This window comes from Gallus gallus, chromosome 33 (assembly GCF_016699485.2).
Source record: "Gallus gallus isolate bGalGal1 chromosome 33, bGalGal1.mat.broiler.GRCg7b, whole genome shotgun sequence".
NCBI classification, from domain to species: Eukaryota; Metazoa; Chordata; class Aves; order Galliformes; family Phasianidae; genus Gallus; species Gallus gallus.
In genome coordinates, this window is record NC_052564.1 from 1,558,024 (window position 1) to 1,572,586 (window position 14,563).

General features: G+C 49.4%; 1 protein-coding gene and 1 pseudogene across 1 annotated transcript; both read left to right on the plus strand.

Annotated features, from left to right (window-relative positions):
* Positions 1 to 6,555: 6,555 nt before the first annotated feature.
* Positions 6,556 to 7,482, plus strand: LOC121107968 (olfactory receptor 14J1-like; the record flags this gene model as incomplete). Its single annotated transcript, XM_040654612.1, has 1 exon — positions 6,556 to 7,482. A coding segment is annotated over one exon (927 nt), but the record flags the coding sequence as incomplete, so codon positions are not given.
* Positions 7,483 to 10,848: 3,366 nt separating this feature from the next.
* On the plus strand, positions 10,849 to 11,806 carry LOC121107969 (annotated as a pseudogene).
* Positions 11,807 to 14,563: the final 2,757 nt, after the last annotated feature.

The following is a 14,563-nucleotide window of genomic DNA, read 5'->3' on the forward strand; positions in this document are numbered from 1 at the left end:
ATCTGAAGTTCAAAGTTTCACTGCAATTGACTGCTAGTTCAGGCTGGGCCCTTCTCACATCCCACAGCCTGGGATGAGACACACTGCCCACATGGGACTTGGGCCTCACGACATCCTTGCACCCCATGCAGAGCCTGGGAGCTGCTGTCCCCTTGTCATTCATTTGACCTCATGCAAACCTTCATCCCACTGCCCCAGGAAGGGCCCTGAGCCAGCATGAGGGACAGGATCTCCCTGCCAAGGGTCTGGGGATCAGGGCTTGGCCTTTCTGCTTCATAAGAAATGAAGGTTTTCTCAGCATCACAGCCACCATCCCAGATCTTCCTCTCTGCTCCATCTGTGGCATACTCTGGAGTTCAAGGCATTACAAAGCTATGGCACGTCTACATTCTTTCACTGACGACACCTTATTTTGAAGATACCAAATTGGGAGGTGCTGTTGCCTCCACTGAAGGTGGAGAGGGCTTGCAGATAGATGTGGACAAGTTAGAGAACTGGGCATGCAGCAACCACATGAAGTATAACAAGAACAAGGGACTGATTCCACACCTGGGGAGGGTCAACCCTAGACATACACACTGACTGGGGATGGGACACTGTCTTGCTATCAGGGATTTGGGGGTCCTGGTTGTGCAAAGGTCATTGTCCTGCTCTGCACTGCCACAGCCTCACCTGGACCACTGTGTGCACTGCTGGGCATCACAGAACATAAAGGACATAAAACTATGGGAGTGTGTCCAAAGGAGAGCACTGGACGAGGACCCCAAGGAAAGGAGTTACAGCACCAAGATTGCTGGAGTTCAAGAAGCATTCAGACAACACTCTCGATGATATGGTCTGCTATTTGGGTAGTTGTGTGGAGCCAGAAGTTGGACTTGATAATCCTTGCGTGTCCTTTCCAGCACAGGATATTCTAGGATTCTATGATAGTGGGTACAAGCATGATGATGTTGGAGTCACTGTGCTGTCACAGTGGATAGGAGATTACTGACACCTGAGTCATTGTGTTGTCTCGGTGGTGTAGTGAGCAGTGATGTCAGAATTACTGAGTTGTGGCAGTGGTCAGGATTACAGTGGTGTCAGAGTCACAGCGCTGTGAATTAAGGGGAGAAAATCTCAGTGAGTTCAGCACCACTGCATTATATCACAGCTGATACGAGCGCAGTGGTGTTGCAGTCAGTCAGGAGCTCTGCATGTGGGTGAGCATCAGACATGGCATTGCCAGAACCAAACACTCCCAGTGAGGAAATGGAGTGTCCAGCTAGGCCTCAGAGGTTTGAAGTTCCGAGTTTTATTGTCACTGACTATCTGTTCAGATTGGGCCCTTCTCACATCCCACAGCCTGGGATGAGATACACTGCCCACATGGGACTTGGGCCTCACAACATCCTTGCGCCCCATGCAGAGCCTGGGAGCTGCTGCCCCATTGTCTGTCATTTGACCTCATACAATCCTGCATCCTACTGCCCCAGGAAGGGCCCTGAGCTAGCATGAGGGACAGGATCTCCCTGCCAAGGGTCTGGGGATCAGGGCTTGGCCTTTCTGCTTCATAACACAGAGGAGGCTTTTCTCAGCATCACAGCCACCATCCCAGAGCCTTTGCCTGCCTGTCAACATGGCTTCCAATTGTCTGCTCTAGCAAGTCCCTGGGGAAGCTTGCTTGTTACTGGCCCTCAATGGGGCCCATTAATACTCCAAGAAACTTCTCTGTTCCTTCTGACTTGGTCTTCTTCAGCCCTTCATGCCATCTTCTCTCTGCACTGGAGGTTGATGGACTCAGCAGCAAATGCCCCCCTGGGGCCCACTGCTACCTAAAGAGCCCTCCTGTGCCTTGTGCCTTCCTGTCATCTTCTTCAGGTGTTCAGAACTTGCACAACAAAATGAGAAGTTATCTGGAGAAACCTTAAGGAGGAAGAGTCCAATGGACATTTAAAAATTCTCTGTATTTATTTATTTACTATTTTATAGTTGTGTTTAAACAAGAAGTTAAAGCAGCACTTGGCAACTGATACTAATCCAAGATGTCCCCTAACGAGCTTTGCTCTGTCACTGTTGTGGACAAACGTCCTCCTCAACTTCCCCACCTCATTTCTACTCCCATCGGCATCATGGGACTGGCAGTGCTTTTCCTCACGTCACTCTTCTCCTCTGGAATCACCCGCTCACTGTTAAACCTCCTTTGCACCAACTCCCACTGGCTCTCCTCAGAGAACAAGCTGCACGTGGGCAAGGAATGAGTTCTCTTTTTTGCCAACAAACAGAAGGAAATGTAATGCAATTGAATGAACAGTAAAACACAGTGATCAACTTCATGCCTTGTCCAAGCTGCAACTAATGATGTTTGTCTTTTGCAGGGAAAATTTGTACAAGAAATGAGTTAGACAGAGATAGGAAGGGATAGATATAATCACAGTGAAGGAGTTGACAAGCAAGTCCGTCAGACTTTGGAGAGATGGAGCAAGTTTCAGTAATCTCCCTGAAGGTCACAGATCAGCCAGAGAGTTGGGAGGTATCTGAGTGAAGAAAGAGCAAGGGATGGGGAGATGTGGAGAGCAATGGGAAGAGCGTGTGTCCAGATGGCCTGCTGAAAACATGCCCTTCAGCATTTATTTAGGAGAGCTGGAGACTCTAGGGGGATGAGGGATATCAAATACACAGGAAGGGTAGAGCTGTGGATGCTGGGCGTTAGTCACAGGGCATTGGCACTGGCACCACTGCCTGTGTCCGTGTACCTGAAGGCATCTGTGTCCTACAAACACAGCTCTTGAAAGCACAGCCTGTTCTGTAAAAGCAAAACAAAACAAAACAAAACAAAACAAAACAAAATAAAATAAAATAAAATAAAATAAAATAAAGACTCAGAATCCCTTTGAAGTCTCAAATTCCCAACTGAAAAAGAAACGGGTCACAAAGGATATTCAAAGTTGAGAAGTGTGTTAACAGATTTTTATCAACTGCAGCTTGCTGACTTCTTTCTTTTGCTGGTGATCTGAAATGTGGAGGCACTACTCCTGATCATGCCTTCCCTCAGTCTCTAGCTATGGTCTTAATCAAATAAAAAACGTGGAAACTGACTTGTTACATCATTTCTGAATAATAGGTCAAAGCTGAATGGTAATAAACTAAAAGAGAGATTTACATTCGACATTTGGAAGGAATTCCCAACATTCAGCTGGTCATGATGTGAGGCATGGAGCTGGTGTGGAACAGGTAGCCCAGAGAAGTTGTGGCTGCCTCATCCCTGGAGATGTTAAAGATGTCAAGGGCCCCAAGCATCCCAGCATACTGTGTGACAGCCCTGCCCACAGCAAGGGGGTTGGGATTGGATGATCTTTAATGTCCTTCCAACACAAGTCCCTTCCAACACAAGTTCTTGTCCACCTCTTCCAATACAGAATCCTGTTTGCTCAGGTGTTCCCTGATCACCTCCTTTTCATCATGGGCACACCTCTCTTGCACCAACATTTCCCACCTGTCTCTGGCACCTAGGATTCCAAGAAGCCCAGTCCAAGTAATAAACAATGAGGTCAGGAAGGAAAAAGGCATCAGAGACTTTTCCATGTCCTGCCTCACCAGGTTCCCTGCCCCATTCTACTGTGGGCCCACACTCTCCCTAGCCTTCCTTTAGTCACCTACATACTTCTACAAGCCCTTCTTGTCTTTCATATGCCTGGGCACATTCAATTGCAGTTGAATTCAAACATTCCTAAGCTCACCTCAGCAGGTACACTGATCAAAGTCTCTGCATTGCTGCCAGGTGACCTCTTCTTGTTTCCACGTCCTGTATGCTTCCTTTCTGTGTTTGTAATTGACCTGGTCTATCTTTCCAATTCCTGCAGGACCTCCCACAATTTTACCTAGCTTCCTCTTCCTTGGAATGGACTTATTCTGCTTGGAAGCAGTAATCCTCAGACAGTTACTATATTTTTTGACCCTATTCCCCTCAGAGCCTTACCCTGTGGGACCAGCAGTTCGGGTTCTCTTTGATCTTCGCGTTCCCCACAGGCACCCAGCAGAGCACCTCTCCTCTTTGGATCCTCTATGGCTTGGGTCAGGAAACTGCCGTATGTCCCCTCCAGGGATCTTCTGGATGGTGTATGCCCTGCTGTGCTGTCCCTCCAGCAGATACTGGAGTGAAAAAGGCCCAAAATGTGGACATGGGCTCCACAGCATGAAGCGCCCATCTGCCTGTAGAGGGCACCTTCCACTTGCTCTTCCTGATCAGTAGGCCAGGAACAGACACTGCTGGGCTCCTCTGTTCACTATTTCCTTTCTGTTTATTTCCACTGTTGGACTCCATGCCCAGGCAGAGTGCACTCCCACTGAGCACAGTCACTCTTCCTAATCTCATCACCCATCCATCATAAAGACTCTGTATCCCCCTTGTGCTACAGTCCAGTTGTGGAAGCCATTTAACCATGTCCCTGTGGACCAAACAAGTGCTCAGGCCTGCAACTGTACAAAGATTTTTAGCTCATCATGTGTTGGTGTTCACATTAGTGTAAAAAAAAAGAAGACATCCTAATTGGGAAGCATCATTGGAGTTAGCCTCACTGGATAGCTCATCTTTGGTATTTGTGTTTAGAATGTGGCACACAGGCATCAGACCCACTTCGAGACTTGGAGTTTTCCAGGCAGCATGGACACTACTAGTGCATGGCTTTCCTGAAGGCCCTGTGCTGTATTTTGGAGCTGCATGTGAGTGTGCTGGACACCCCAGGGAACTGGCATGGCATGCAGCTGATCGGATGCCATTCACAGAAAACTGAGGTTTCATCAGCTGAAGGTACCCCCAGGCACCTTGGTCATCACCCAGGGTCTGTGTGTGAGCAACTGACTCCCCGCTGAAGGACCAAGGACTCAGAGCAGGAACTCACATGCAGGCAACTCCTTGTGAACACCTGAACTGAACCAGCGGAATCCCAGCTCCTGTGGGTCCGTGGGGAGCTGAATCCCATTTCAGCTCAAGGGTTTCCACCTAGGGATGAGATGCCTGCACTGCCTCAGCTGGATCACTGCCCTGCCCAGGGGAAGTCCACCCCTCCATGTGCTTCTCTGTGTGCCCTTTTGGTTACAGCAAACAATCCTTGGTAGGACTAACCATATGTCTGTGATATAGCAGTGTCCACTGGACAATTGATGGTTAATGCAGCAGATTTCAAAGTAGAGTTATGATGCTGTTTTTTTTAGGGAGCTGTTGGCCGTGGAGACCCAGGGACATCTCAGGGGAAATGAGTGGGGAGGGATAAATGACATCCTTTGCTGCTGAGCTGGGCCAGGCTCCTGGAACACAGTGAGCTCCTACAAGTGGGCAGTGCTGAAGAGAGACAGCTGTGCTCAGGAGCAGCACTTCTGCACAGAACAGCAGGGCTGGGGGAATTATATGTAGGTGACATGAGCATAGAAGGGAAATGAGTGTGAGCAGGTTGTGAGATCACTGGAGGAGTACTGCTTACAGCTCTGGACAAGGTAAGTCCTTGGCTGTGGGCAATGCAGCCTCTTTCACTGGAGGGATCACTAAATTTGAGACAAACCATAGCAGATCAGGATGCAGACAATCTGCATTTCTTTTTCAGGGAAAAATTCCTGCTCCAACTAAGGGCTTCAGTGCTGCAGCGTCGGAGCACAGCCCTAAGGTCTGCGTGTGCCAGGACGGCTGCAGGCTGTGCAGCCGGGGGTGCAGCCGGGTGCCCAGGGCTGTGGTGCAGAGCAGGGTCCCTGCTCTGCCCCAGGGGCTGTGTGCCGGGGCAGGGACTCTGTGGCCTGCCAGGCTCAGCACTCAGCCTGCCCGGGGAGCTGCCCAGGGCGCTGCGGGGAGACGTGTGGGGGGAAGGAACACCCCGGCAGGGCAGGGCAGGGGCCTTCTGCTGCCACAGCTGCTGCCAGGGGCAGGGGGATCACAGCTACACTGCATCACAGAATGTTTCCAAATGCACACTGTAAGAGAAGAGACAAGGCAGGGACTTTCCTTTTCCTGTTGTCAGGGTAGGGAAAAGGACTGGAGGCAGAAAACTGAAGGGACAGTCAACTGTGAACACATCTCTGAGACTCCCAATTTATTCTTAAATCAATTATTTGTTCTGTGTACAGAATGTGCTTTCAGCCTCTCCTTTCTCAAAGGATGGAACCAGCTGAAATCATCATTGCTTTCTGCAGACATGAATAATGCATGAATCCTGCATACAGACAGCTTTCTCTCACAGAAATTGGAGGGCACAGAGTTTGGGCTTCTGGGGTCTAAGAACAGTTGGGGTAAAGAAATGAGATATGTAAACAAATGAAAATATACAGGGAGATGGGATAAGATTAAGAAATGAGAGGATAGTGAAAGCTCCATAAGCTTCTTTTGCTTCAGGAATGCTGAACTTCATGAAATTAAATTCAAGTTTTGGTAATAAAGGAACATTTTCCTAAGAGAATGAAAACACTTTATAATACAGCAGGATGAGTGATTCAGAGAATTACCTTGCCTTGTCATTATCAACTACACTCTGAACAGGACTCCATGGCCAGGAACCACAGATGCCCAACAGCAGCTCCATCAGCGAGTTCCTCCTCCTGGCGTTGGCAGACACGCGGCAGCTGCAGCTCCTGCACTTCTGGCTCTTGCTGGGCATCTACCTGGCTGCCCTCCTGGGCAACGGCCTCATCAGCACAGCCGTAGCCTGCGACCACCGCCTGCACACCCCCATGTACTTCTTCCTCCTCAACCTCGCCCTCCTCGACCTGGGCTGCATCTCCACCACTCTCCCCAAAGCCATGGCCAATGCCCTCTGGCACACCAGGGCCATCTCCTACGCAGGATGTGCTGCTCAGGTCTTTTTCTTTCTCTTCTTCATCTCAGCAGAATATTCCCTTATCACTGTCATGTCCTATGACCGCTACGTTGCCATCTGCAAGCCCCTGCACTACGGGACCCTGCTGGGCAGCAGAGCTTGTGCCACCATGGCAGCAGCTGCCTGGGGCACTGGGCTTCTCTTTTCCCTGCTGCACACTGCCAATACATTTTCCCTGCCTCTGTGCCAAGGCAATGCTGTGGATCAGTTCTTCTGTGAAATCCCCCAGATCCTCAAGCTCTCCTGCTCAGATGCCTACCTCAGAGAAATTTGGCTTCTTGGGGTCAGCGCTTCTTTAGTATCTGGGTGTTTTGTTTTCATTCTCTTCTCCTATGTGCAGATCTTCAGGGCCGTGCTGCAGATACCCTCTGAGCAGGGACGACACAAAGCCTTCTCCACATGCCTCCCTCACTTGGCCGTTGTCTCCCTGTTTCTCAGCACTGCCTTTTTTGCCAGTCTGAGGCCCCCCTCTTTTTCCTCCCAATCCCTGGATCTGGCAATGGCTGTTCTGTACTCGGTGGTGCCCCCAGCCCTGAACCCCCTCATCTACTGTATGAGGAACCAGGAGCTCAAGGATGCAGTGAGGAAGGTGATATCATGGACTTATTTCAGCAGGGATAAACTTCTTATCTGTATCTACAAATGATTCATGGACTTTCTGATACTTAACAACAACTTCCTAAATTACCCCTGTGTACCACTTAGTAATTCCTGTTCTTGCTGTCACACCCAGTCTGTTGTGTCACTGCAACTCGGGTAATGATTCACTTCTGAATGCTTTGGTCATTGCTGAACTCCAGACCATTCCAATATGAGCTTTCTGGATACTGAAGTGAAGGTTGCTATGTTACAGAAATACACTTATCTACAAGGTGCCAGCTGTAAGCAAAGAAACAATCTAATAAACAATTATTTCCTTGTGTGTGGAATAAGAAGATGAATTTTACTCTAACACAACATTTGTCCATGGATTTACGGTGTTTTGTTTAGCTCAGTATACATAGAATCATAGAATCGCGAAGGTTGGAAAAGATCCACAGGATCATCCAGTCCAACCATTCGACCTTCACCAATGGTTCTCGCTAAACCATGTCCCTCAACACAACATCCAAATGCTCTTTGAACACCACCAGGCTCAGTGACTCCACCACCTCTCTGGGCAGCCCATTCCAGTGTCTGACCACCCTTTCAGAGAAGTAGTATTTCCTAATGTCCAGCCTGAATCTTCCCTGGCGCAGCTTGAAGCCATTCCCCCTAGTCCTATCACTAGTCACCTGAGCGAAGAGGCCGACCCCAAGCTCACTACAACCTCCCTTCAGGTAGTTATAGAGAGCAATAAGGTCTCCCCTGAGCCTCCTCTTCTCTAGACTGAACAACCCCAGCTCCTTCAGCCGCTCTTCATAAGGCCTGTGCTCCAGACCCCTCACCAGCTTTGTTGCCCTTCTCTGGACACACTCCAGGGCCTGGATGTCTTTCTTACAGTGAGGGGCCCAAAACTGGACACAGCACTTGAGATGCGGCCTCACCAGTGCTGAGTACAGGGGGATAATTACTTCCCTGTTCCTGCTGGCCACACTATTCCTGATACAAGCCAGGATGCCATTGGCCTTCTTGGCCACCTGGGCACACTGCTGGCTCATGTTCAGTCTAGCATCAATCAACACCCCCAGGTCCATTTCCTCTACACAGTCTTCCAGTCACTCTGCCCCAAGCCTATAGTGTTGCCTGGGGTTATTGCGGCCAAAGTGCAGGACCCGGCATTTGGTCTTGTTGAATCCCATCCCATTGGCTTCAGCCCAGCTATCCAACCTATCCAGATCCCTCTGTAGGGTCTCGCTACCCTCAGGCAGATGAACATTTCTAGCCAACTTGGTGTCATCTGCAAACTTGCTGAGGGTGCACTCAATGTTCCCATCCAGGTCATCAATAAAGATATTGAAGAGGAATACAGATGTGTGTTAGCATTGCAGTGCCTTGAAGTTCAGAATATGCAACAGATGGAGAACAGGGAAAGATCTGGCTTTTCTTTTGTGAGCTCATCCATTTAGACAGCTGAATAACTCTGCATGCTCCATGTAGAGAAGGGACAAAGGCACACCTGGGGGCCCTAAATGCAGGGGTCTGTTGTCATTTAGGATGGCCAAGAATACCTCTATCTCCTCTCTGGCTCTCAGCCGATGCTCAGGAAGGAGGTGTCTATCACAGGGAATTCCCACACACTTTATAAGCATGAGCAGACATCCAGGAGCACTCCAGGCATCTTGGTCATCACCCAGGGTCTGTGTGTGAGCAACTGACTCCCCGCTGAAGGACCAAGGACTCAGAGCAGGAGCTCACATGCAGGCAACTCCTTGTGCACACCTGAACTGAACCAGAGGAATCCCAGCTCCTGTGGGTCCACAGTGAGCTGAATCCCAACTCAGCTGCAGGTTTTCCACCTAGGGATGAGATGCCTGCACTGCCTCAGCTGGATCACTGCCCTGCCCAGGGGAAGTCCACACCTCCCTGTCCTTCTCTGTGTGCCCTTTTTGTTACAGCAAGCACTCTCTGGTAGGACTAACCATATGTCTGGAATGGGTCACTGTCCACTGCACATTTGGTGGTTAATGCAGCAGATTTCAAAGTACAGTCACAATGCTGTTGTCTTTCAGTGGGTGTTGGCCATGGAGACCCAGAGACAGCTCAGGGGAGATGAGTGGGAAGGATGAAAATGACATCCTCTGCTGCTGATCTGGGCCAGACTTCTGGGATACAGGGAGCTCCTACAAGTGGGCAGTGCAGCAGAGAGACAGCTGTGCTCAGGAGCAGCTCTTCTGCACAGCACAGCAGGGCTGGGGAATGAACTGCAGGTGTCATGAGGAGAGAACAGAAAGAAGAGAGGGATTATAGGATGTATGGGCTGTGAGCAGGCAGACAGCTCATTGGAGGAGGATTGCTCACAGCTCTTGACAAGGTAAGTCTCTCGCTGCCGGCCATGCAGCTGCTTTTCCTGGAGGGATCACTGAATTTGAGACAACCCATAGCAGATCAGGCTGAAGACACACCATGTTTCCTAACTGTGGGGAAGAATATGCTCCAGCTGAGGGTTTCCGTGCTGCAGCATCAGAGCACAGCCCTCAGTTCTGCGTGTCCCAGGACAGCTGCAGGCTGTGCAGCCAGGGGTGCAGCCGGGTGCCCAGGGCTGTGGTGCAGAGCAGGGTCCCTGCTGTGCCCCAGGGGCTGTGTGCCGGGGCAGGGACTCTGCCGCCTGCCAGGCTCAGCACGCAGCCTGCCTGGGGAGCTGCCCAGGGCGCTGCGGGGAGACGTGTGGGGGGAAGGAGCCCCCTGGCAGGGCAGGGGCCTTCTGCTGCCACAGCTGCTGCCTGGGGCAGGGGGATCACAGCTACACTGCACACCAGAATGTTTTCAAAGGCAGGTTGCAAGAGGAGAGTCAAGGCAGGGATTTTTCTGTTATATCATTAGGGAAGCAAAAAAGGATTGGAGGCTGAAATCTAAAAGGTGCTGTCAACTTTGAACACATCCCTGAGACTCCTGAATTATACTCTAATCAATCATTTCTTTTGTATACAGTCACACAGAATGTGCTTTCAGCGTCTCCTTTCTCAAAGGACGGAACCAGTTGAAATTATTGTTGTTTTCTGCAGACATGAATAATGCACTTATCCTTCAAATAGGAAGCTTTCTCTAAAAGAAATTGAAGGGCACAGAGGTTGGGATGCTGGGCTCTAAGTGCACTTGGCGTAAGGATATGTGACTTGGAAACAGATGAAAATATCCAGGAAGTGGGGATAAAATAAGAAAAAGAGAGGAAAGAAAAAGTTTTATTAGCCGCTTCTGCTTATGGAATGCTGAGCTTCATGAAATCAGTTTCAGGGAATGGAGCAAATGAACATGGTAACATGGTCCTAAAAGAAAGAAAAGTTTTTATAGTATAGCAGGAGGTGTGACTGTGAGAACTGCCTTGTCATTATCTTCTGCACTCTGAACAGGACTCCATGCCCAGGAACTGCAAATGCCCAACAGCAGCTCCATCAGCAAGTTCCTCCTCCTGGCGTTGGCAGACACGCGGCAGCTGCAGCTCCTGCACTTCTGGCTCTTGCTGGGCATCTACCTGGCTGCCCTCCTGGGCAACGGCCTCATCAGCACAGCCGTAGCCTGCGACCACCGCCTGCACACCCCCATGTACTTCTTCCTCCTCAACCTTGCTGTCCTCGACCTGGGCTGCATCTCCACCACTCTCCCCAAAGCCATGGCCAATGCCCTCTGGCACACCAGGGGCATCTCCTACACAGGATGTGCTGCACAGGTCTTTTTCTTTCTCTTCTTCATCTCAGCAGAATATTCCATTCTCACAGTCATGTCCTATGACCGCTACGTTGCCATCTGCAAGCCCCTGCACTACGGGACCCTGCTGGGCAGCAGAGCTTGTGCCACCATGGCAGCAGCTGCCTGGGGCACGGGGCTTCTCTATTCCCTGCTGCACACTGCCAATACATTTTCCCTGTCTCTGTGCCAAGGCAATGCTGTGGATCAGTTCTTCTGTGAAATACCCCAGATTCTCAAGCTGTCCTGCTCAAAATCCTACCTCAGGGAAGTTGGGTTACTTCTTTTTAGTGTCTGTTTAGCCTTTGGGTGTTTTTTTCTTCATTGTTGTGTCCTATGTGCAGATCTTCAGGGCTGTGCTGAGGATGCCCTCTGAGCAGGGACGGCACAAAGCCTTCTCCACGTGCCTCCCTCACCTGGCTGTGGTCTCCCTGTTTCTCAGCACTGGCTTGGTTGCCTACCTGAAGCCTCCCTCCATCTCTTCCGCATCCCTGGATCTGGTGGTGTCGTTTCTGTACTCAGTGGTTCCTCCAACAGTGAACCCTGTTATCTACAGCATGAGGAACCAGTTGCTCAAGGATGCTCTGTGGAAACTGATGTCCAAATATATTTTGAAAGCAATGAACTGCCCATCTTTATGTATGTAGGACTTGTAATGCAGATTTTTACAGAAACACACTGTCTTATTTTGGATTGTGTGGGTTTTTTTTTTGTTTGCTTGTTTGTTTTATTTTGTTAAGAGCAATATAGTTAAAGCTTTAGTCCATAGTTCAACTACTCTGATGTGTTTCACTGAAATGTCATCACCCAGATCAATTCCTATTCAGCTTGTACCTATGCAGTGTGGCCCAGACACACTGCACATATGGAATGAGGCTCTCTGTGAAGCTTAACAAAACAATGGACATGCAATGACTTTGTCTGTCTTCCATCTTGTGAGACACTTCTGGAGCTGCCGGGGTCAGTTGATCTGAGAAACCCACAGTCCAGCAGGAAGCACACGGCTGTTAATCAGACTGTGCGGTGACTTCAGCCTGCAATAGCTGACTGGCCATCCCTTGGCTCCTGGCTGGGGTCTGTGCTTTCAGGCTCACATCTGTCAGTGCCTCTGGCAGGCCAGCAGCAGCATCTGATTTGCACGTTGGTTGTCAGATCCCCTCTTCCTCAGTCCCTGTGAGACCCTGCATAGGAAAAGGTCTTGGATGTGGGTTCTCATTTCAGAAGTTTCTAATCTTCCTTCTGGGTTTTTTCCTTTTTGTACAGAGCTGGGCACTGCCTCCAGGATGGTCTGTAGGAGAGGAATCATGCACAAAAGTCTGATAAAAATTAGCTGAGACCTACAGGAGCCATTCTGGAGCATAGGCTGATAGGTAGAAAGCTGTCTTTAATGAGATGACTGACATGAGGCGGTCAGGAGAAGCCTGGGGAACAGAGATGGGAGATTGAGGGCAGGGCAGAGCTGTTTGGCCAGCAAAAACTGAAGATCCTGAAGAGGAAAGAGCAGTTCAGGCAATGTTGGTGCTGCTGTGACTCACTCAGACTGCAAAACCCACAGAATTTAAGCCTTATTTGTACCTCTAAGTGCATTCCTCACCCTGACAGGAATCCACTACAAGAATGCTGAACCTCAGAGCTTCTCATGAAGCCCAAATTAAGAACTCCAGACCCCCAGCAAAACCTTTCCTCTCTTGCCCACTCCAATCCTTAGCCCATGGGTGTCCAGCCTTTTGTCTTGCCTGGGCCACATTTAGTGAATGGAAATCGTCCTGGGCCACACAGTCTTTCCAAAAGGAATGTTTCCTATGTATTTCCATGAAAACTGCAACAGACACAAAGAGCACAATAACACGATTTGGTAGAGCAAATTCTCAGCTACAAAGCACAATGTTTCTACAGAGGTACCACCATTAGCTATGCATTTTTGCCAGTGATGAACAAGAGCCTGCATGCCATGATCATAACCATCTGCACCAGTGAAGGTGACCCACTGCCACCACTGCTGAAACACACCGCCCACTGACTCACTCTGCTCACATCCACTGTTTAGTCTCCAGGAACGTTCAGCAAGTGCTGGTGAATGTCAATGAGTGCAACTTTTTTTCCGCTTGGAGGAATTCAGTGGCACACCTTTGCTTCATATGCACCTCCACATCAGATGCCATTCTGTCAGACTGCCCCTCTGCTGCCATCTGCTACATGGCAGCGACGTGTAACGGGATGCTCGTGGGAAGGTTCAGCCTCTACAGCCATACCTCCAACATCCGCCTCTGATCTTATGGCCCAACGTAATAAAAAAGGAGGCATTACTTTTGAAGCAGCTCTCATGACTGGAGGTTGGTGGCCCTCCTGTGGTGGGGAGGTTGGAACTTGGTGACCCTGGGAGTCCTTTCCAACCTAACTATTCGATGTCTTATGATTCTCCTAAAACACACAGAATTGTTAATATGTAAGTAACAAAACATTTTCATTTCAGGTATTTTTTCTTACAATATTGATTCAAGAAAAGAAGAAGAAGAAGAAGAGGGACAAAACCATAAAACCCGTGGGACATTTGACCTTGTTTTTGTGAAGCTGACACACCAGTCTGGTTAGATGGCAGCAGCTGTGATTCTTAGTGAGGTCTCAAGGTGTGCAGCAGAGATTTCTGATGAAACTGTAGTCTTCCTGTTCTTCCTCTTTGACAGTCTTTGTTCATAATGTGTGTTCTGCCAAATAGTGATGACATGAATACGGTGTGACTGTGAAGCAAAGGGTATATTTCTCTGCTAAGACAGGGATTATGAATATCCTGTAAAGAGACATGATCAGATTTTGAAGTTGAATATCTGATTACAATTCCATACATTCCACTTGAAAATTTCCACGGTGTGTGTTTATATCAACTGAAAATGGTCTCACAAATGTAAACTGATGTTTTTTTTTGTGGTTGTTTGTTTGTTTGTTTGTTTGTTTGTTTCAGTCCTGAAACCCCAGGCTGTAGGATGTGGTTTCCACATGCCTGAAGGACGGGATGCCATCCAGAGAGACCTGGTCAGGCTGAGCAGTGGGCTCAGGAGAACCTCATGAGGTTCAAGAAATCCAAGTGCAAGGTCTGGCACCTGGGTCGTGGCAGTCCCTGCTACCAGTACAAGCTGGGGGATGAAAGCATGGAGCACAGCCCTGCCGAGAAGGTGGTGGTGGATGGCAGCTGGGCATGAGCCAGCACTGTGCCTTCACAGCCATGAAAGCCAACCACATGCTGGGCTGCATCCAAAACTGAGCAGTCAGCAGGTCACAGTAGGTGATCCTGCACCTCTAATCTGCACTGTGAGACCTCACCGGGAGTGCTGTGTCCAGACATGGAATCCTCAGTACAGGAGAGACACAGAGCTGTTGGAACACGTCCAGATGAGGGACACAAAAAA